Below are 24917 nucleotides of genomic sequence, written 5' to 3'. Positions count from 1 at the left end.
GCCTGTTACAGCCAGAATTTTTTCTTGTCCTCCATTTTGGATTATCCTGAATCTTCCTGTAGCCCGAAAACTATTTTCCTTTCAGGTATTTCTCCATGATTTTTTGAAAGTTCTTCCTGAATTTGCATCCACCACAGTCTCAGACAATGTATTATCCAAGGTTAATTATTTATTATTTCTTATTTTACTTCTCGTTCGTTTGCCAATTACTTTACTTCTGTGTTTTCTGGTCGCACACCTTTTTCTGCAATGAAATCCTTTGAGGCATGAGGGTGCCCACTGCTCACAAGTACCCTCAACGTATTCTGTCATTTCTGATGTGTATTCCCATGTATCTCTTCTTTTAATGCCCCCTTTAAAATTGAACCATTCAGATTATATTGCCTCTCATTATTCTTTTAAAATATTGATCATTTCAGACTTCTCTGCCTTAAACGTTAACTGCCATTTTTCTCCACATTTTACCATATATCTTCCCAGAATGTCTTATTACACTCTTCACTGGTTATATAGTTTCATGTTTGTATCATTTGCAAATTTTCAAATTATATAACAAGTACAGATGTACTGCTCATTATATGGACAGGACTGGCAACTTAATGTTCCAGGATACAAATGCTCCTGGAAGGACAGAAAGGGAGGAAAGAGAGGAGAAGTGGCATTTTTGATAAGGGATAGCATTACAGCTGTACTGAGGGAGGATATTCCCAGAAATACATTCAGGGAAATTATTTGGGTGGAACTGAGAAATAAGAAAAGTTTGATCACCTTATTGGGATTGTAGTATAGACCCCCTAATAGTCAGAGGGAAATTGAGAAACAAACCTGTAAGGAGATGTCAGCTATCTGTAAGAATAATAGGGTGATCATGGTAGGGGATTTTAACTTTCCAAACATAGACTGGGACTGCCATAGTGTTAAGGGTTTAGGTGGAGAGGAATTTGTTAAGTGTGTACAAGAAAATGTTCTGATTCAGTGTGTGGATGTACCTACGAGAGAAGTGCAAAAGTTGACCTACTCTTAGAAAACAAGGCAGGGCAGGTGACTGAGGTGTCAGTGGGGGAGCACTTTGGGGCCAGCGACCATAATTCTATTAGTTTTAAAATAGTGATGGAAAAAGATAGATCAGACCTAAAAGTTGAAGTTCTAAATTGGAGGAAGGCCAATTTTGATGGTATTAGGCAAGAACTTTCAAAAGCTGATTCGGGGCAGATGTTCGTAGGTAAAGGGACAGCTGGAAAATGGGAAACCTTCAGAAATGAGATAATGAGAATCCAGAGAAAGTATATTCCTGTCAGGGTGAAAGAAAAGGCTGGTAGGTATAGGGAATGCTGGATGACTAAAGAAATTGAGGGTTTGGTTAAGAAAAAGAAGGAAGCATATGTCAGGTATAGACAGGATAGATTGAGTGAATCCTTAGAAAAGTACAAAGGCAGTAGGAGTATACTAAAGAAGGAAATCAGGAGGATAAAAAGGGGACATGAGATAGCTTTGGCAAATAGGGTTAGGGAGGATCCAAAGGGTTTTTACAAATGCATTAAAGTCTAAAAGGTAACTAGGGAGCGAATAGGACCCCTCAAAGATCAGCAAGGCAGCCTTTGTGTGGAGCCGTAGGAGATGGGGGAGATACTAAACGAGTATTTTGCATCTGTATTTACTGTAGAAAAGGATATGGAGGATATAGAATGTAGGGAAATAGATGGTGACATCTTGCAAAATGTCCATATAACAGAGGAAGAAGTGCTGGATGTCTTGAAATGCATAAAAGTTGATAAATCCCCAGGACCTGATCAGGTGTACCCTTGAACTCTGTGGGAAGCTAAGGAAGTGATTGCTGGGCCTCTTACTGAGATATTTGTATCATTGATAGTCATAGGTGAGGTGGTGGAAGACTGGAGGTTGGCTAACGTGGTGCCACTGTTTAAGAAAGGTGTTAAGAATAAGCCAGTGAGTCTAATGTCAGTGGTGGGCAAGCTGTTGGAAGGAATCCTGAGGGACAGGACGTACATATATTTGGAAAGGCAAGGACTGATTAGGGATAGTCAACATGGCTTTGTGCTTGGGAAATCATGTCTCACAAACTTGATTGAGTTTTTTGAAAAAGTAACAAAGAGGATTGATGAGGGCAGAGTGGTAGATGTGATCTATATGGACTTCAGTAAGGCGTTCAACAAGGTTCCCCATGGGAGACTGATTAGCAAGGTTAGATCTCATGGAGTATAGGGAGAACTAGCCATTTAGATACAGAACTGGCTCAAAGGAAGAAGACAGAGGGTGGTGGTGGAGGGTTGTTTTCAGACTGGAGGCCTGTGACCAGTGAAGTGCCACAAGGATCGGTGCTGGGCCCACTACTTTTCATCATTTATATAAATGATTTGGATGTGAGCATAAGAGGTGTAGTTAGTAAGTTTGCAGATGACTCCAAAATTGGAGGTGTAGTGGACAGAGAAGAAGGTTACTTCAGATTACAACAGGATCTTGATTGGATGGGCCAATGGCCTGAAAAGTGGCAGATGGAGTTTAAATTAGATAAGTGTTGGGTGGTGCATTTTGGGAAAACAAATCTTTGCAAGACTTATACACTTAATGGTAAGGTCCTTGGGAGTGTTGTTGAACAAAGAGACCTTGGAGTGCAGGTTCATAGCTCCCTGTAAGTGGAGTCGCAGGTAAATAGGATAGTGAAGAAGGCATTTAGTATGCTTTCCTTTATTGGTCAGAGTATTGAGTACAGAAGTTGGGAGGTCATGTTGCGGCTGTACAGGACATTGGTTAGGCCACTGTTGGAATATTGCATGCAATTCTGTTCTCCTTCCTATCGGAAAGATGTTGTGAAACTTGAAAGGGTTCAGAAAAGACTTACAAGGATGTTATCAGCGTTGGAGGATTTAAGCTATAGGGAGAGGCTGAATAGGCTAGGGCTATTTTCCCTAGAGTGTCAGAGGCTGAGGGGTGACCTTATAGAGGTTTATAAAATCATGAAGGGCATGGATAAGATAAGTAGACAGAGTCTTTTCCCTGGGGTGGGGGAGTCCAGAACTAGAGGGCATAGGTTTAGGGTGAGAAGGGAAAGGTATAAAAGAGACCTATGAGGTAACTCTTTCACGCAGAGGGTCGTACGTGTATGGAATGAGCTGCCAGAAGAAGTGGTGGAGGCTGGTACAATTGCACCATTTAAAAGGCATCTGAATGGGTATATGAATAGGAAGGGTTTGGAGGGATATGGGCCAGGTGCTGGCAGGTGTGAATAGATTGGGTTGGGATACCTGGTCGGCATGGACGGGTTGGACTGAAGATTCTGTTTCCGTGCTGTACATCTCTATGACTCTATGACTCTATCAGAAGTTGTAGTGGTTTGCATTTTGACCCTTGAGGGATACCACTGTGCTTCCAGTCTGAAAAACCACTTACTTCTACTTAATCTTTTCTGCCACCTAACAACAAAATATTCAACCAGCTACTGGTCCTTTAATGCCATGGGTTTCTGTCTTGCTTTTAAATTACTGTCTACTTACTGGTGTTTGTTATGTCATCCACATTTTCATACATTGCCACACTTGCTTCTGAATTTTGATCACACTCTGTCAAGAAACAAAACACTATTTTAACAGTGGAAGTACATTGGTGAGCAAACAGATTACATTGATATTAAACTGCAGTGCTGTCCGATGTGAGCATTTGTCATGTTTGGGAATGCACTACTTCCATGAAATGTCCTATGAAATACGTTTATTACTTTCATGAAATTTCTTCACTGTTTTCAGTCTGTTTAAGTGTGTATGTTTTAGAATCCTAATTTCTGCATAGTAAATGAGGAGAGACATAACACTGTTTGTATTAGTATGTTTCCCATCTGTGTGGAAATCTGAGAGCTGACATTAGTTCTTAACATAAAACTAATACATTATGAACTCCAGGCTTGAAGAACCAGCCAGATCCACACAAAAGCATAAAATTCAGTTTTCCTCGCCAGTTGCTTCAGTTCATGTTTTCAACATTTTTATACTCAGCACAAGATGTTCTCTTTGACAGGATCAAAAGAAAATCACATTGCTGATGATAAAACCAGGTTCATTCAAACTGCAGCCAGAGAATGTCAAACATATTAAGCATCAGCCAATATTGTAGTTAAGTCATTTCAACACTTTTAAAGTTTGAAAACATTGAAATCACACAGAGAAATGAACTTGGATCAGAAGTACACCACTCAGTCCCTCAAACCTATTCTGCCACTCGTTTCCTGATCTAATTACTCCACATTCCAGCTAATCCCTGATTGCAATTACACTTGGAAATAGGTGAGCACTTTGGTGATAGCGATCACAATTCTGTTATGTTTACTTTAGTGATAAAAAGAGATAGGTGTATACCACTGGGCAAGAGTTACAGCTGGGGGAAAGGCAATTACGATGCGATTAGGCAAGATTTAGGAAGCACAGGATGGGGAAGGAAACTGCAGGGGATGGGCACATTAGAAATGTGGAGCTTATTCAAGGAAAAGCTCCTGTGTGTTCTAGATAAGTATGTACCTGTCAGGCAGGAGGGAAGCTGTAGAGCGCAGGAGCCATGGTTTACGAAGGAAGTGGAATCTCTGGTCAAGAGGAAGAATAAGGCTTATGTTAGGATGAGACGTGAAGGCTCAGTTAGGGTGCTTGAGTGTTACAAGGTAGCCAGGAACGACCTAAAGAGAGAGCTCAGAAGAGCCAGGAGGAGACATGAGAAGTTGTTGGCAGATAGGATCAGGGTAAACCCTCAGGCTTTCTATAGGTATTTAAGGAATAAAAGAATGACGAGAGTAAGATTAGAGCCAATCAAGGATAGTAGTGGGAAGTTGTGTGTGGAGTCAGAGGAGATAGGGGAAGCGCTTAATGAATATTTTTCGACAGTATTCACTCTAGGAAATGACAATATTGTCGAGGAGAACACTGACATACAGGCTACTAGACTAGATGGGATTGTGGTTCACAAGGAAGTGGTATTAGAAATCCTGCAGAGTGTGAAAATAGAGAAGTCCCATGGGCCGGATGGGATTTATCCTAGGATCCCTTGGAAAGCCAGGGAGGAGATTGCCGAGCCTTTGGCATTGATCTTTAAATCGTCATTGTCTAAAGGAATAGTGCCAGAAGACTGGAAAATAGCAAATGTGGTTCCCCTGTTCAAGAAGGGGAGTAGAGACAACCTTGGTAATTATAGACCAGTGAGCCTTACTTCAGTTGTTGGTAAAGTGTTGGAAAGGTTATAAGAGTTAGGATTTATAATAATCTAGAAAATAATAATTTGATTAGGGATAGTCAGCACGGTTTTGTGAAGGGTAGGTCATGCCTCACAAACCTTATTGAGTTCTTTGAGAAGGTGACCAAACAGGTAGATGAGAGTAAACCGGTTGATGTGGTGTATATGGATTTCAGTAAGGCGTTCGATAATTGTACAAAATGTGGAAGAATGGTATTGTGGAAGATATAGCAGTTTGGATCAGTAATTGGCTTGCTGAAAGAAGACAGAGGGTGATGGTTGATGGGAAATGTTCATCCTGGAGTCCAGTTACCAGTGGTGTACCGCAAGGGTTGGAGTTGGGTCCACTGCTGTTCATCATTTTTATAAACAACCTGGATGAGGGCTTAGAAGGTTGGGTTAGTAAATTTGCAGATGACACTAAGGTCAGTGGAATTGTGGATAGTGACGAAGGATGTTGTAGGTTACAGACAGACATAGATAAGCTGCAGAGCTAGGCTGAGAGGTGGCAAATGGAGTTTAATGCGGGCAAGTGTGAGGTGATTCACTTTGGTCGGAATAACTGGGATGCAAAATACTGGGCTAATGGTAAGATTCTTGGTAGTGTAGATGAGCAGAGAGATCTCGGTGTTCAGGTACACAGATCCTTGAAAGTTACCACCCAGGTTGACAGGGTTGTTAAGAAGGTATACAGTGTTTTAGCTTTTAATAATAGTGGGATTGAGTTCCGGAACCATGAGGTTATGCTACAGCTGTACAAAACTCTGATGTGGCCGCACTTAGAGTATTGTGTACAGCTCTGGTCACTGCATTATAAGAAGGATGTGGAAGCTTTGGAAAGGGTGCAGAGGAGACTTACTAGGATGTTTCTTGGTATGGAGGAAAGGCTGAGGGACTTGAGGCTGCTTTTGTTAGAGAGAAGAAGGTTGAGAGGTGGCTTAATAGAGACATACAAGATAATCAGAGGGTTAGATAGGGTGGACAGGGAGAGCTTTTTTTCCAAGTATGGTGACGGTGAGCACGAGGGGGCATAGCTTTAAATTGAGGGGTGATAGATATAGGACAGATGTCAGAGGTAGTTTCTTTACACAGAGAGTAGTAAGGATATGGAATGCTAGATTCACAAATTAAAGTACATTTAAGTCATCATTGGACAAGCATAAGGACGTACATGGAATAGTTTAGGTTAGATGGGCTTCAGATTGGTATGACAGGTCGGCGCAACATCGAGGGCCGAAGGGCCTGTACTGCGCTGTAATGTTCTATATTCTATGTTCAATTCTATCCAACTCTTTAAAAATAATATGTCTACTTCTACCGCATTTTGAGGAAAAGTGTTCCAAAGACATACTATGTTCAAAAATTCTCATCTCTTCCTTATTATTAATCAATGATCCCTAGTTCTGGATTCTTTCAAATCAAGAAGCATCTTTCCATATATGCCCTGAAAAGATGCCTCAGCATCTTTTTTGTTTCATTCAAGTTGCCTCTTACTCCTCTAAACTGAAGTAGATGCAAACTTTCTTCAGAATGGCATCTGCAACTTCAGATATTAATCTCCTGAATCTTTCACGAACTACTTCCAAAGCTGTTGCATCCTTCTTTAAATAAAGAGACCGATATTGTTCACTGTATTCCAGGTGTGATCTTTCTCATGTCTTGTTTAACTGAAGCATAACATCCCTACTTTTATATTCAATTCCTCTCTCAATGATATGCTGTACCTGCATATTAACTTTCCATAATTCATGCACTAGGACTCTCAGATTCTTTCGACTCTTCAGGCTCTTCAATCTCTCAGAATTTCGACAATATGTTACCTATTATTTTATTGCCAAAATGAATAGTTCCACATTTTCTCACACCGTACTCCATTGCTCGGTCTTTGATGATTCACTTAACCTGTCTAAATCACCTTGTAACCTTTTTATTTGTTCCTCACTCACGTTTCTACATTTGAATCAACAGCATGTTTAGTAATCTGACTCTCAGTCTCAAGTGACTTATATAAGATGACCTATATGGGCGGCATGGTGGCACAGTGGCACAGTGGTTAGCACTGCTGCCTCACAGTGCCAGAGACCCGGGTTCACGTCCTGCCTCAGGCGACTGTCTGTGTGGAGTTTGCACATTCTCCCTGTGTCTGTGTGAGTTTCCTCCGGGTGCTCCGGTTTCCTCCCACAGTCCAAAAATATGCAGGTTCGGTGAATTGGCCGTACTAAATTGCCCGTAGTGTTAGGTGTAGGGGAATGGGTCTGGGTGGCTGCGGATCAGTGTGGACTTGTTGGGCCGAAGGGCCTGTTTCCACACTGTAAGTAATCTAAAAATAATATAATATTGAGGCCCCACTGTTATGTTGCATTATTTCATGCATCTTTCCAACCAGAGAATGCCACATTTATACCTACTCTCCATTTCTTGTTAGCTAACCAATCTTCTCTTCATGCCAATATGTTAGCCCCTACACCTTTGCTGTGGTGTTATATTAAATGCTTTTGAATATCTAAGTACAGAAGAATACAATGCAATACATTGTTTCCTTCTTATCCACAGCATGTTATTTCCTCATAGTCATCCAGTTATTGGATTAAACATGTTCCTTTTCATAAAAACATGTTGGTACCTTGAGCGTTTCGAAGTGCCCTGCCATACTGGGTTTAATAATAGCTTTTATAATCTTCTCTATGCCAGATATGCTGCTCACCTGGGGTGTTTTTTTTTTCTTTTTCTCCTTCCCTTTTTTTAAGTAAAAGAATTACTTTCACTATCTCCCAATGTAATGACATTTCTTTGAATCTAGGGAACTTTGGGGAATTTAAAAGCAATAAAGTAACAATCACACCAGCCACATATTTTAAAACAAAGGATGAACTCTGTCAGGGAGTTGTCAATCCACAGTAATAACCACTTCCCTGATAGTTGAAACTTCCTTTTTATTTCTTGCTCTGAAGCTTATCTGGGTTATTACTTGCTTCATCGAAAATGAAAACAGAATACTAGGTAAATTCATCTGCCATCTTCCTTCATTGTATTTGTAATTCTTCACTTTCACCTTCCATATGGCCATTACTCACTTTTGTTAACTCATTTCTTTTTAATATATAGAATTCTTACTATCTGATTTTAATATTTCTGAATAGCATTCTATGCTCATAATCCACATTTTCATTTCTTGTAGTCATCGTATTTTGTTTCTTATTCCATGTTCTCTGCAATTTTCTGGCATGTGTAATTTTGCACAATCATATGCTTTTCTTTAAGTTTGATACTACTTTTAAAAATTTTAGTTAGCCACATATGTTGGGTTTTCCTCTTGGAGATTTTGTATCTTGTGGAATGCATATTCTGAAATATTCTTTCAAATATTTGCAACTGTACCTCTATTGATCTATCCCTTCATCAAATTTGCTAATTCATTTTAGCTAGCTCTGCTTTCATTCCCTAGCAATTGTCTTTTTCTTTATTTAAGTTTAAAATTCCAGTCTCAGACACCGTCAGAGTCACCTTCAGTATGAAGTTGTTAATTAATCGTATCCGATTGTACAATTAGTACAGCCTGATCTCTAGGAAAAAGTGAGGACTGCAGATGCTGGAAATCAGAGTCTAGATTAGAGTGGTGCTGGAAAAGCACAGCAGGTCAGGCAGCATCCGAGGAGCAGGAAAATCGATGTTTCGGACAAAAGCCCTTCATTGGGACTGAAGGCAGGGAGCCTCCAAGGTGGAGAGATAAAAAAAGACAGAGCCTGATCTCTGGTTGGCTCAAGAACATTCTATTCTAAGAAACTATCCTGAAGATATTCTATGTTTTCCAGTCTACATGTAGATTAAAAGCCCTCATGATTGTTGTCATTCCTTTCCACCAAGCTCCCTTTATTTCTTCCTTTCCACTCCAATATACAGTTTCATTTCTGTTAAGGAGCTTCTTGTTTTTTCATTTCTCATTTCAAAACAAACTGCTTCTACAACCTACTTTTTTGAACTTAAGTCATCTGTAGAAACTAGGAGCAGGAGAAGTCTACTTGGCCTAACATGCCTGCTCCACCATTCAACATGATCATGGCTGATCATCAATCTCAATGTCAAACTCCCACTTTCTCCCCATACCCCCAATGCCATTAATATCTTTTAAAAGTCTCTTCTTTGAATATCTTCAGTGATTTGGCCTCAATAACCTTCTGAGGTATAGAATTCCACAGGGTTATTGCTCTTTAAGTGAAGATACTTTTCCTAATCTCAGACCAAAATAGTCAACTCTGAATCCTAGAATTGTGATCCCTGGTTCTAAACACCTCAACCAAGGAAAATATTCTCCATGGATCTAGTCTGTCCAGTCCTGTTAGAATTTTTTACATTTCAATCAAATCCCTTTTCATCCTTCTAAACTCTAGAGAATACAGACCTGTCAAACCAATCTCTCCTTGTTGGACAGTTCTGCCATCCTCCGTATCAGCCGAGTGAAGGTCCACTGCACTTCCTCTATGGCAAGAAACCTTTCTTAGGTAGGAAGATCAAAACTGCACGTAATACTCCACATGTGGTCTCACCCTGCCCAATATAATGTAAATAAAAGAAAAAAAACTGTGGTGCTGGAAATCTAAAACAAACACAGAAAATACTGGCATACTCAGCAGTTCTAAAGAAGGGTTATACTGAATTCAAATAGTTAATTCTTTGTTTCTCTCCCCATAGAAGACAATGTCTGAGACAGGAATTTTAAACTTAAATAAAGAAAAAAGACAATCACTAGGGAATGAAAGCAGAGCTAGCTAAAATGAATTAGCAAATTTGATGAAGGGATAGATCAATAGAGGTGCAGTTGCAAATATTTGAAAGAATATTTCACAATTTACATTCCACAAGATACAAAATCTCCAAGAGGAAAACCCAACATATGTGGTTAACTAAAATTTTTAAAAGTAGTATCAAACTTAGAGAAAAGCATATGATTGTTCAAAATACACACCTGCCAGTCTACTTTCACTGACTGGTGTACAAGGGCACCCAGATCCTTTTCTGCATTTACATCTTCCAGCATCTAAACATTTAAATAAAACTCTGCCTTTCTGTTCTTCATACCAAAATGTTTCACTTCACATTTGTACTGCCATCTTTTACCCATTCACTCAATTGGTCTAAATCACCTTGAAGCCTCTTTGTATCTCCGTCATTATTCACAATCCCATCCAATTCTGTATTTAGAAATCTTGGAAAATATCATATTTGTTTCTCTCATTAGCTCACTTATATATATTGTGAGTATCTGGGACCAAAGCTCTGACCTTTGCAGTATCCTACTAGTCACTGCCTGCCACTCGGAAAACACCCATTATGTTCAGTTTCTATGTCATGTCTATCAACTAATTAAAGATCCATGCTAACATATTACCCCAATTAATGTTCTTTAATGCTGCCCACCAAACTCTTATGAGGACTCTTGTCAAAAACCTTCTGAATATCAAAATGCACTACATCTTTTAGTTCTCCCTTATCTATTCTATTAGTTACAGTCTCAAAAATCTCCAGATTTTTGTCTTTCATAAGCACATGCTGGCTTTGTCCAATCTCCTCAAATGTTTTCCAAATGCTCTGTTATCCTGTCTTTTGTAATTGTCTGCAACATTTTCCCACTATTGGTGTTAGGCTAACTGATCTGATATTCTCTCTCTTTTTGCTCTCTCTCCCTTTTTAAGGAATCATGCCCTCGTGATTTCTCAGCCTTTAACCACATTAAATCCTCCCCTCACAACTTTCTTAATTCAACTAGACTTCCTTCAATTCCTCCCTCTCATTAGATGTCTGATTCTCTAGCATTTCTGGCAGGTTATTTGTGCCCTCTTTTGTGACAGCAGAACCAAATTATTGTGTTCAATTTTTTTTTTGCCATATCTTTCTGTCCTTCATTGTTTCACCAGTTTTTGATCATAATGCATCTGCATGTGTCTTCACTAATTTTGTTTTCCTTACATATTTATAGAAGCCTTTATGACCAGTATATATCTATCTCCATTGTGCTAATACCATTTTTTAATTAGTGGAACCACACTCCTACCTCTAATATCCTATCCTTGTTAAATGTCATATAACCTTTAATATTCACGACTAAATCTATGTCATTGTGTAGCCTGCAGAAATGTCCCTGTATTGGTGTACCTATCTATTTGTCTTTGTGTTGTCTGTAGTTTTAAAATGCTATCTTCAAAAAGTCTGTTTTATCTTGCGATGGAAGTTAGTGCTTGATTTTATGAAAAGACCTGAATTTTGATGGAATTTGGCTCCATCCACTATTTTAAATAATTTCATCTGATGTGTGTTTCATGATTAGACATGATCTTTTCCTGACATGGTGAAGAGTTGTGAAAAGCATCATGCTTGAATAATTAGTGGCAAATTAATCTACAGGTAAAATACATGGCTGAAAGTCATAAATTTTGTGAAAATGCATGAAATGACCTTCACTATCTTTCTTTCATTATAGTGGCAATAGGTGGAGAAGGAGAACAAGTTGCACTGGGCCTGAAGGGAAAGATCAGTACAAGTGGCTAAATGTGAAGTCAAACATTTTGGTATGAAAAGGGAAAGGAAGGGGAATGTTGAGCACACCTTTCCTTCTGCCTGTATAACAGTTATGTGTTTGGAACATGCTTTGAGACTTGATTGAATTCTTTGATGAGGTAACATTGAAGTTTCTGTTATTAAATCATCCATATTATATACTTAGACCTGCAGAAGGTATTTGACCAAGAGCCAAGCACTTTATTAAATCTTTGAAATTAAGGACTAAATGGCAGTATTTCTGCAAAATTTGCTCAGTGCTGTAAAGCAAAGAGTGGATGTTGGGGATGGACAGACTTTTTTTTGATTGGGTGATGGTTTATCATGTTACTCCCCACCAGGTAAAATATGGAATATTACCCTGGAGAAAAAAAAAATGTCCTGATAGAAAACCATTTCTAGGTATTGTTGTGATCTTTTAGGAGTCTATCTCCTAACTGGCTAACTCCACATCCACTGTCTACTTAATGAACATGGGAAGGTTACTCCAGACTGAAGGGCAAATAAGAGAACCTACAGAAATGCCAACCCCACTAGAATAGGTGGGATTTTGATATATATACTTCCATTTGTATTTTTAAAAAGCCAGAGCTTCAAAGTTGTGAAGATAGGTACAATCCCCTCTATGTGATGGCTTACAACTGTGTCCCACTAATGCCTGCAACTGTTGTGGGTGTTAAATATAGGAGGCTTTGTGGAGCCCTTGGCTACCCTTTGGTACGTAAATATTCATGTTGACTATTGACTGCTCAGTGAGTGGATAGTCCCCTTGCCACTTTTTGCCACCTCTCACAAGTTTGGCCTGTAGAAAGAACTTTGAAAAGTGTGATGCTGGAAAAGCATAGCTAGTCAGGCAACATCCAAGGAGCAGAAAAATCGATGTTTTGAGCATAAGCCCAATTTATCAATCTGATCTTCCAATGTAATGTTTTTCAGATCCTGCAAAGGAAATTGCTTCAACAGAACAGGTAGTTAAGATTCCGCCCTAATATTTTTGTCCCCATAACTGGATCCACATTTTGTGGAAGTGTGAATTAGTAAGATCGGGCTGGATTATTTGTTACTGATGCATCAGGAAGTAAATTGTTCAGCAGCAGATAATGACCCATATGATTTACAAGCAATATTAACAAAAATACTGTTCTTTCTGGTGAATGAAACTATTAGTGACATTTAACTGTATATAGCTTGCAACTAGCATACATACCCATATCTGGTACATTATCAACGTTTTCATAAAATGGCATATTCATTTGTGGTTTTTGGTAAAGTGCTGTAGAGGAAATAGGATTGATATATTAACAATAATAGTCTATTTTACATGATCTATTCCATCATCAATCAGTGAAACATTTTGATAATAGTGAAATTACCATGAGAAATTCCAAACAATATAGTACCAAAATTCCATTTCTTAACAACTATCAATCTCAACAATTCTCATTGAATTAAGAGTATCAATAGGCATCTGTGTCACTCCTTTAAAATAATCTTGAACTGATTGAAGTTGATGCAAATTTCATGTAATTTACTTAATTTACATTATGGGTTGGAATGAATTCCAGCGCACTATTGGTAACAGATGAGCAAGCGTATGCTTGCACAATCACAGACATTTATAATTCAAAAATCATCATATCATTTCTGATCATAGAGCTTGCTTAGTGTCTAAAGAAGCTTTGGTAATTAATTGTGCTGAAGCAATTTGTGGAAATTGCACAGCTGCACCACATCAGTCAACCACTCATTTATCATTGTAACATATTTCCACTTTATTTTCAGGACAAGCTTTTCCATGAGTGATGAGTAACTGTATCAAAGGTCTCATTGAAAGCCAAATTTATGACATCCACTGCAGTTGTTACATCTTCAAAGAAAGCCATTGATTTAGATTGACAAGCCTTCTGCTTCACAGGTATAATGTGTGAGAGATGCTCTCTAGATCACTTGAATAAGAAGCCACCTAACGGAGCTATTGAAAGGGAGGCCACATCCATCTAAGACACTATTACTTTTGAAGAACATAAATAGTTAGTTGATGACGGTATCCTAGTTGTTGTGGTGGTGTCCCCATAGTCTTACTAGACCGTAGGGATGCTCTGTAGTCACAGAGACAACTGGTGGTGTTTTAACGTGAAGGCCACCATACTTAAGGTGAGGGGAGACGTTGAGAAGGAGACTCCTTCATAGTAACCTCAGCTGGTGATAGGAGTTGAATCCATACTATTGGCATCACACCATCTAGTCAACTGAGCTAAACCAATGTTGGCTTACAAAACATCTTTCACAAGAAGCCTGCACAGATTACTTAACAAGGCAAGTCTGTTGCTGCAGAATTCTGACTATGGATCACAGGTTAACTATATTCCTTTCAGCAAGAAGTTGTGGTGAATGGTTATTGATGTACTAGAAGCCTGATTATGGATATATGCATACCTTGCCTTTATGAGAGTTTAGCTTTAAGATTGTTATGTGTTCTGTGCAACTCTGTATGGCAGTCAATCTACATTAAATCTACAAGTTACTGTAGCACAGAAATCAATTGGTTTGCTGGAATATCTGCTTCATAAGTTTTAATATGTTTCACTGTTTTAAATAAACTCATCTGAGGAGTATATCAGTCCCTGGTGTATGTTTCATGATTAAACCATGATCTTTAACATGACATGGTGAACAGTTGTGGAAAGCATCATTCTCGAACAATTAGCGGCAAATTAATCTACGGGTAAAATACATGGCTGAAAGCCATAAATTATGTGAAAATGTGTGAAATGACCTTCAATATCTTTATTTCATTACAGTGTCAGAATAAATGACTGCTATTGAAGGAGTCCAGTGAAAGGTGACTAGACTGACTCCCAGGATGGCAGGACTGACATATGAGGAAAGATTGGATTGACTGGGCTTGTGCTCGCTGGAATTTAGAAGAATAAAAACATACAAAATCCTGATGGAATTGTAGAGGCTAGATCTGGGAAGAATGTTCCCAATGTTGGGGAAGTCCAGATCAAGAGGTCGTATTCTAAGAATAAGGGGTAAGCTATTCAGGACTGAGATAAGGACGAATTTCTTCTCTCAGAGAGTTGTGAACCTGTGGAATTCTCTCCCACAGGAAGCTGTAGGGGCCATTTCAATTAGATATATTCGCAAGGGAGCTGGACATGGCTAAATGGATCAAGGGGAATGGAGAGAAAATGGGAATGGGATACTGAGATTGCATGATCAGCCATGATCCTATTGAATGGCAGTGCAGGCTCAAAGACCAAATGGTCTACTGCTGCAAGTATTTTCTATGTTTCTATGAAGAAACTAGTTTAACTCGTTTTGAGAGAAACAAGTGATCAAGTTATGTGCCAGCTTGATGTAAAGCAAGGAAAATGTGGTTGATGACATAATGCCGGAATGTCTACGAAATGCTCTAATTGGGACACAACAGATGTCCTAACAGAATTCAAAATGATTAATCAACGTTCAGAGTTATGACTTTTAGATTTGGGTATCTGATACTGAGAAACAAGCCATTAAAATTTGCTTGGCAATTGAAGATGAAACCACAGGATAGAAAACATCAGGACTAATAACTAAGGTGGTAAAAGGCGCCTAAAAGATATGGCCCTGATCGGAAGATTAATTCAGTATCAGATTAAACTTCCATATTCATCAAGAGAATGCATGTCATTTAGACAGAAGCTAATAGAATCCATAGATCACTTTGAGAGCAAATGCAGAGAAAAGCTTCATTGTGATATTTCAGAATGTGTTGAAAGGGTCAGCGGACTCGAAATGTTAACTCTGTTTCTCTGTTTCTCTCTCCACAGAGGCTTCCTGACCTGCTGACTTTCTCCAGCACTTTGTTATTGTTTGAAGGATATTCCCTCAACCCATGTTTTTGGATTCCAATGTTTGTGATAAACCTACAGTAAAAAATCCTTTGAGATGAAATCAAAGAAGCTTTTGTGAACCAGACACACATACAAGCACTCCATGAAATTAAGGAAAGCAGGACAGGAGATAAAATAGTTTGTGGATAAGTTTTGAAAAATCCCGTTGAATAATTCACTTGAGTTACAACTTTCCCTGAAGTCCTCCTTCAACAATAGTTTCCTTGATGAGCTAAGCCCATTTTTCTTTTCTTGCAGGTGAAGTATAGGCTTTATTCCAACCTGCAACTTGGAGACAAAGCCAACGGCTCTGAGGCAGGTTGCAAACTCAGCCTGGAGTCCTGTTTTCTCTGTGGAGGTCAAACACCAGTAGAATCCCAGCACTGTTTATTTAAACCATTCAACTAGCCTAGCTTTCAGTCTTTTCAGTCATATGCAATTCAACTACTGATAGCCCATCTTACTGGACAAATTGGAAGATCAGTATGCCAACTAACTCTACCTCCCCCAGTAGAGTTTCCATTATGAGTTGGTGAGGTAACTGTAAAAAGATTATTGCTTATTTTGACAGAATGATGTTGATTGTTCCCTTTTGTCCAGAGCTGACTGGAAGCAGAAGGCTCACCACCAAGTCCTTTGTGTCAGCTACAGCTGCAGGTCTGTGTAATGCAACAGGTTCAGATGCTTTTGCAAATATAATCACATAATTATTCTTGGCCATTTAATGAGTTCAGCAATGTTGTCCCATGAAACAAAAGAAGATAAACACAAAACTATAGAAGAGAATGTGTTTTTTGGGGGGGATCTTTTCTTTATGGTTCCTTGCCATTAAATGAGGAAATGATTATTAGATCATATTCTTTAACATAATAGTTGTCAGTAGTATCCCTCAGAGATCATTGGGTTTTTTCATATATGGGGAGAAAGTGAGGTCTGCAGACGCTGGAGATCAAAGCTGAAACTTTATTGCTGGAACAGCACAGCAGGTCAGGCAGCATCTAGGGAACAGAAGATTCGACGTTTCGGGCACATGCCCTTCTTCAGGAATGAGCAGAGAGTGTTCAGCAGGAGAAGATAAAAGGTAGGGAGGAGGGACTTGGAGGAGGGGCGTTGGAAATGTGATAGGTGGAAAGAGGTCAAGGTGAGGGTGATAGGTCGGAGTAGGGTGGAGGCGGAGAGGTCAAGAAGAAGACTGCAGGTCAGGAAGGCGGTGCCGGGCTGGAGGGATTCGGCTGAGACAAGGTGGGGGGAGGGGGGATGAAGAAACTGGTGAAGTCCAAGTTCATCCCCTGTGGTTGGAGGGTTCCCAGTCGGAAGATAAGACGCTCCTCCTCCGACCGTCGCGTTGTTGTGGTTTGGCGGTGGATGAGTCCAATGACCTGCATATCCTCGGTGGAGTGGGAGGGGGAGTTGAAATGCTGTGCTACAGGGTGATTGGGTTGGTTCGTCCGGGTGGCCCAGAGGTGCTCTCTGAATCGCTCCACAAGTAGGCAGCCTGTCTCCCCAATATAGAGGAGGCCACACCGGCTGCAGCGGATGCAGTAGATAATGTGGGTGGAGGTGCAGGTGAATCTGTGGCGGATACTGTGGCCGTACTCAAAGCACTCCGCTTCTTCCTTTCCCGCCGTACCACCCAGTACCCTTCTCAAAGCACTCCGCTTCTTCCTTTCCCGCCGTACCACCCAGTACCCTTCCACCGACACCCTCCTTCGACTGACTGAACTGGTCCTCACCCTGAACAACTTTTCTTTCCAATCCTCCCACTTTCTCCAAACAAAAGGAGTAGCCATGGGCACCCGCATGGGCCCCAGCTATGCCTGCCTCTTCGTAGGGTATGTGGAACAATCCATCTTCCGCAACTACACTGGCCCCACCCCCCATCTTTTCCTCCGCTACATTGATGACTGTATCGGCGCTACCTCGTGCTCCCACGAGGAGGTTGAACAGTTCATCCACTACACTAACACCTTCCACCCCGACCTCAAATTCACCTGGACAGTCTCGGACTCCTCCCTCCCCTTCCTAGACCTTTCTGTTTCTATCTCAGACGACCGAATCAACACGGACATCTACTACAAACCGACCGACTCCCACAGCTACCTGGACTACACCTCCTCCCACCCCGCCCCCTGTAAAAACGCCATCCCATTCTCCCAATTCCTTCGTCTCCGCCGCATCTGCTCCCAGGAGGACCAGTTCAAAATACGCACAACACAGACGGCCTCCTTCTTCAAGGACCGCAATTTCCCCCCCGACGTGATCGACGATGCCCTCCACCGCATCTCCTCCACTTCCCGCTCCTCCGCCCTTGAGCCCCGCCCCTCCAACCGCCACCAGGACAGAACCCCACTGGTCCTCACCTACCACCCCACCAATCTCCATGTACAGCGCATCATCCGCCGTCACTTCCGCCACCTCCAAACGGACCCCACCACCAAGGATATATTTCCCTCCCCTCCTCTATCAGCTTTCCGTAGAGACCACTCCCTCCGCGACTCCCTTGTCAGATCCATACCCCCACCAACCCAACCTCCACTCCCGGCACCTTCCCTTGCAACCGCAGGAGGTGCAACACTTGCGCCCACACCTCCCCCCTCACTTCTCTCCAAGGCCCCAAAGGAAACTTCCATATCCGCCACAGATTCACCTGCACCTCCACCCACATTATCTACTGCATCCGCTGCAGCCGGTGTGGCCTCCTCTATATTGGGGAGACAGGCCGCCTACTTGCGGAGCGATTCAGAGAGCACCTCTGGGCCACCCGGACGAACCAACCCAATCACCCTGTAGCACAGCATTTCAACTCCCCCTCCCACTCCACCGAGGATATGCAGGTCATTGGACTCATCCACCGCCAAACCACAACAACGCGACGGTCGGAGGAGGAGCGTCTTATCTTCCGACTGGGAACCCTCCAACCACAGGGGATGAACTTGGACTTCACCAGTTTCTTCATCCCCCCTCCCCCCACCTTGTCTCAGCCGAATCCCTCCAGCCCGGCACCGCCTTCCTGACCTGCAGTCTTCTTCTTGACCTCTCCGCCTCCACCCTACTCCGACCTATCACCCTCACCTTGACCTCTTTCCACCTATCACATTTCCAACGCCCCTCCTCCAAGTCCCTCCTCCCTACCTTTTATCTTCTCCTGCTGAACACTCTCTGCTCATTCCTGAAGAAGGGCATGTGCCCGAAACGTCGAATCTTCTGTTCCCTAGATGCTGCCTGACCTGCTGTGCTGTTCCAGCAATAAAGTTTCAGCTTTTTTCATATATGACCTAGATACAGGTTTTACTGGAATGGTCCATAATATAAAGATGACATGAACATTTATGTGACAGTCAAATGTACACAGGAAAAGTGATTTTTATAACTGAATGCAAATATTCTGAAGAAAAGGATCAAACTTCTTCAACTTGAATATTTTACTTTCACTTGGGTGCTACATGCACTATATTAAATAAATGTAAAGACAAAGGATCTTGGTGTTATTGTTTCTCAATAAGAGGTTTGTGACCAATACCAAAAAATCATAGCGAAAAAAAATAGAGTTAATAGAGTGCAAGCTATTAATATTAAATTGGGGATTCGCCTTTTTCCTTGTACAAGATCTAGTTGAACTCAATCGGGAATATCACAGACTTATTGGTTTGCTCTCACACTGGGGGACTGTATAATTCTCAGAACAAGATGGATACAAGAATTATTTTGAATTTGAAAAGCAATATTATGCAGAAAGGTTGGGTCTGTTCCCCTTAGAACTGCTTGGACTGTGCAGTGGTTAAAAAGATGTATTCAAAACTGTTAATTCTTTTCCTCTGATGATGAAATCCATTTCCTGTATATCCAAATCTGTCAGAAGCTGAGAAGAAGGTGAGAACATTAACATTTCAGAGCTGTTTGGGTTTAAAATTCTATCATCAGTACTTGCTTCATCCAACTGACCAGATTAGAGCTCAAGGAAAGTCCAGGGACTACCTGGTTTGGTGAAGCTAGTTATTGGTGAAGAGTTGGATTTCTGCTTGGAAATGAATACTGGAGAGAGAGCAGTTTGAGTCCAGGAGAGTGTAGGTATTGGAGAGGAGGGTGATTGACCAAAACAAGAGCAGTTATTGAAAATGGCTCAGTTATTGAAAGAATGGCTCTTGACAGGGTGTTTCAAGGCCAGATCATTAAAACTGAGTAATGGTAAATACGTATGAATTTTAATGAGATTTGATAACCCATCATGTCAGTACTGTTGTGGGAAAGTTGCTGAGTTTTTTCTCTTATGTCCAAGGATCTCACCTTTTCTATGCTTTAAGAATAAAGGTTACTGTTCTCTAATCAGATAATGTGAAGTTGGCAGCCTGATCTCTAATCATAACGTCATTTGGTGATCTCTTCTGGGGTCATAACACATTTGAAAGAGGATTTCCAGTAGATAAATTTCAAAAGATCAGATATTAAAGAACAAAGAACAAAGAAATTTACAGCCCAGGAACAGGCCCTTCCTGGGCCGATCCAAATGTACTGTCTAAACCTGTCAGTCAATTCCTAAACATATGTATCCCTCTGCTTCCCACCTACTCATGCATCTGTCCAGATGCATCTTAAATGAGTCTGCCATGCCTGCCTCTACCACCTCTGCTTGCAACACGTTCCAGACGCCCACCACCCTCTGTCTGAAGTACTTGCCGCATGTATACCCCCTTAAACTTTCCACCTCTCACCTTGAAAGCATGACCTCTCGTTATTGAATCCTTCACCCCGGGAAAAAGCTTATCTCTATCCACCCAGTCTATACCCTTCATGATTTTGTAAACCTCAGTCAGGTCCCCCTTTGATCTCCTTTTTTCTAATGAAAATGAACCTAACCTAATCAACCTCTCTTCATAGCTAGCACCTTCCATACCAGGCAACATCCTTGTAAACCTTCTCTGCACCCTCTCCAAAGTGTCCACATCCTTTTGGTAATGTGGTGATCAGAACTGTACACCGTATTCTAAATGCAGCCGAACCAATGTCTTGTACAATTTTAACATGACTTGCCAGCTCTTATACTTAATATCCCATCCAATGAAGGCAAGCATACTATATGCTTTATTGACCACTCTATTCACCTGTGCAGCAACCTTCAGGGTACAATAGACCTGCACTCACAGAACTTTCTGCCCATCAACTTTTCCCAAGGCTCTTCCGTTCATTGTATAATTTGCTCTAGAATTAGTCTTGCCTAAAAGCATCACCTCACATTTGTCTGGATTGAAATCAATCTGCCACTTTTCCGCCCAACTCTCCAGTCTATCTATATCCTCCTGTATTCTTTGACAGTTCCTTATGCTTTCTGCTACTCCACCAATCTTCGTGTCATCTGCAAACTTGCCAATCATACCAACAGTGCCCTCTTCCAGATCATTTATGTATATTACAAACAACAGTGGCCCCAACACTGACCCCTGCAGAACACCAATGGTCACCTTTCTCCATTTCGACACACTCCCTTCAACTACTACTCTCTGTCTCCTGTTGCTCAACCACTTCTTTATCCACCTAGCTAGACCCCCCTGCACACCATGTGACTTCACTTTCTCCATTGATCTACCATGGGGAACCTTATCAAACGCCTTACTAAAGTTCTTGTATATGGCATCAACAGCCCTTCCTTCATCTACCAACTTTGTCACTTCCTCGAAGAACTCTATTAAATTGGTATGGCATGATCTCCCATGCACAAAACCATGTTGCCTATCACTGATAAGCCCATTCTTTTCTAAATATATATAGATCCTATCCCTCAGTACCCTCTCCAGCAACTTTCCTACCATCGATATCAGGCTCACTGGTCTGTAGTTACCCGGAATATCCCTACTACCCTTCTTGTACAGGGGGAAAACATGAGCAACCTTCTAGTCCTCCGGCACCTCACCTGTATTTAAGGATGCCATCAAGATATCTGTCAGGGGCCCAGCTATTTCCTCTCTCACCTCCCTCAGCAACCTGGGATAGATCCCATCCAGTCCTGGGGATTTGTCCACCTTAATAACCTCTAGCCTACCCAACACATCTTCCCTACTTACGTCAATGTGATCCAGACTAATCAAACTTCTATCTCTAATCTCAAGATTCATCATGTTCCTCTTCTCAGTGAAACATAAAAGTTATGTAAGAGTAGAACAAATCTAGAGGTAAAATAATTCTTTTCCAAGAGACTATTAGGCCAAGCTACTGACTCATGTGGTAAATGGCTTCTAAAGGGTATTGGATTAGTTCCAGGTGGGAAGCAAATTTTGCCTTATGAATGATTAATAACATACCAATCAGGATGTGACAATTGTGGAGATGGGTGTAATTGTGATGCTTGGTTAATAACATTTTATGGGGTAGGCTCGACCATCAACAATAAGGCTTAGGAGCATAGTTAAGCCATTCGGCCCATCAAACCTGCACCACTATTTGATCATGGCTGATACGTTTCTCAACTCCATTCTCACGACATCCACTGACCCCCTACTAATCATGAACCTATCTATCTCTGTCTTTAATACTCTCAATGGCTTGGCAAAGAAATCCACAGATTAACCACCCTCTGGCTAAAGAAATTCTTCCCCATCTCTCTGTTCCAAAGGTTTGGCCCTTCACTCTGATATTATGACAGATTTGATTACTGCTGATTTTTTATAATCCATTAAGATAAATAATTAATTTGGCTTGCTTATTCTTTTGATTTCCTCCTGCAAAATAATTTTGACAATGAGAATCTGTCTTGTCAGACATGAGAAAGCAGAGTGTGAAAAACCAATCATTTTTTTTTATAATGAAGCACAAAGCAATCAGATCATCAGCAGGTTAGTTTCTCACATTATTATACTTCACAAAACTCTTCTCAAAGGTTTTAAAAATAAGAAAATATGATGATCCACATTTAGTTGTAAATTATAAGCAATATGTATGTATAAATGAAGCCACAGATACCGAATCAAATCAAACCAATATTTGTTTCCCTGGAAAATATCATTGTCAGCTTTTCCCAATCCTGAGTACAGCCATTCTCAAACCAAAGGGTTACCAGACTGTGGGCTGCCACCTCCAACGGAGTCACAGAGGTCACATTTGGAGTTGAGCTCCTCTTCCTCCAAGCAGCGATGGCAACTGTGATTAGGAGAGTGCTTAGTCTAGATGTTCAGGCAGGGTAGCCCTGAACTCATTGGATCACTCCCAACAAACACAATTAGTGTTGGATCGTAAACACTTCAAGTGAGCACATTGTGCGCCAACTCTTTGCAACAAGAGACTTGCAAGTGTAACTCTGACATCATGTGACTGTGGAAACGTTGAAGTTCAATGACTGAACAATGAATGTGAGTGGCAGTCACAAACCTGACTGTGCTTCTCCTCCTATTTGCATGTTGTACAGTCTGCTGACTACATTCACAGATACTGGAAACTCTCGTTTACAGATATTGGCAAGTAGACCAAATTGGGAGAGAGGGGAGATGGGATGGTAAGTGAGTGAGTGGTGAAAGACGGGAATGGGAAGGAGGTTATTCAATGTGTGAAGGAGGAATAGTTGCGAAGAGGGGTTGTAAAAGAAATAAAGGTGACATGACAATAAACACTTACATTCAGCAAGTAGTTATGTTACAGAATGCACTGCCTGGATGTGTAGTGGAGGCATTCAAAAGGGCATTGAATGATTGTTTGGATAAAATAATTTGTAGCAGTATGGGGTAAAAACAAGAGATTGACACTTAGTAATGATACCCATTTGAAAGATGGGTGCAGGGACGAGGGGTTGAATGGCTTCCTTCTGCACTGTAAGCCAACTGTGACTGGGGAGGAGGTGGGCACTTGGTCTGAGAGGCTGCTCACTGCGGGTTTGGAGATGAGGAGTGTTGGGGACAAACTGTATTTATTTGTGATGGGTGAGGGGCATCACTAAGTCTTTGTCACTGGGGAATATGGAGAACTTGGCTGAACCTCATATGAGTGCCCAAAATAATATCATTTTTGCAATGCAACCTAAAGTGTCAATTTTCATAATTAAAAAATGTGGTATTATGTGTTTATTTATAGTATATAATCTTTGAGAATTATTTACTAAATGATACTATGCTGCTTGCTGTTTTGTTTTGAGACAAAAATACTGCAGATGCTGGAATCCAAAGTGAACAGGCAGGAGGCTGGGAGAACGCAGAAAGGCAGGCAGCATCAGGAGGTAGAGAAGTCGATGGTTTGGATGGAACCCTCCTTCAGCCCTGAAGAAGGGTTAAACCCGAAATGTCAACTTCCCTAGCTCCTGGTGCTGCCTGGCTTGTTCTCCCAGACTCCTGCCTGTCTGCTGTTTTGTTTTTGCTGGTGTCAGAAGTAATTTTCAATTTCAGATACGAAAATGGGGTGCCTTGAAAAATAGTTTCGGAAACAGTGCTTTCCAAAAGGTATGGACATTCGTAAAATGATCGGAAAGGTTTTTAACTGAATTATTTAATCTTAACTGAGATTGCAATTGAAGGACTTCAATGCATCAAGATTTAAAAGGTTAAGAGATTTGAACAAGATTTTCTTTCCTGATTGAAATCTGATAGTGGCTGCTGGAAGGTGTGGGGACACAGGATAAGAAAAGTATCAGTTACGATGTTAGAACTGTCAAACAGTCTGCTAACATTTAGAAATTAGTCTGACACATGAGGACTAGCAATTTGAGTCAGACAAGAAGAGATTGGCAAAAAAATTAGCCAACAAAATAGCTTCTAAATCTGATTGTACAGTCTTCATACATTCAATACCTTTTGGGTCAACAATGGTACCCACACCTTGCACACACATCTCTGTTACAAGCCGTGGGTTAGATTGTTAGCATGGATGCTGGGAATGAGCACCAGAAATAAGCAAGAGCAGATGATTATCATATCAGTCAATGTGTGATGTTGGTTTGATGCCAGCAATGGTATTTTCAATGAACAGTTCCTGAAAACGCTGTCTGTTGACTTTGCATAGCTGAACCATTGTTCAGTAACACACACGATACCTTTCACTCACGCTACTTAAAGTCTTCAGCACTACTTTGAATTTAATTGGCTGTTACTAGATTTGCAAAAAGTACTCGGAGGCTTGTTTACTCATTAAGTTTGGTGAAATCTGCAGCTTGTTTTCTAATTTAGTCATTCACAATACCATGGCTGAACCAGTGTTTATTTCCCACTTCCAATTGCCCTTGAGAAGCTAGAAGTCAGCTGCCTTCTTAAATTACAGAAGTCTATTTGGTGTTGGTATATTCTC

General features: G+C 40.9%; 1 protein-coding gene across 1 annotated transcript in view; it reads right to left on the bottom strand.

Moving 5' to 3' along the window:
- LOC122555495 (T-cell immunoreceptor with Ig and ITIM domains-like) overlaps positions 1-24917 on the bottom strand; it is a 52226-nt gene that overhangs the window by 6926 nt on the left and 20383 nt on the right. The window contains exons 5-6 of the mRNA XM_087992876.1: positions 12989-13054; positions 3513-3578 (exon numbers count right to left, since the gene is read on the bottom strand). Coding sequence (XP_087849002.1) covers positions 3513-3578; positions 12989-13054 — 132 coding nt within the window. The remainder of the gene's footprint in view (positions 1-3512; positions 3579-12988; positions 13055-24917) is intronic.

The sequence above is a fragment of the Chiloscyllium plagiosum genome, unplaced genomic scaffold, assembly GCF_037043375.1.
Source record: "Chiloscyllium plagiosum isolate Xiang-an unplaced genomic scaffold, Cpla_swu_hap1 HiC_scaffold_12, whole genome shotgun sequence".
NCBI classification, from domain to species: domain Eukaryota; kingdom Metazoa; phylum Chordata; class Chondrichthyes; order Orectolobiformes; family Hemiscylliidae; genus Chiloscyllium; species Chiloscyllium plagiosum.
Note: the sequence above shows the minus strand (reverse complement) of the source record. Positions and strands in the feature narration are given on the sequence as shown.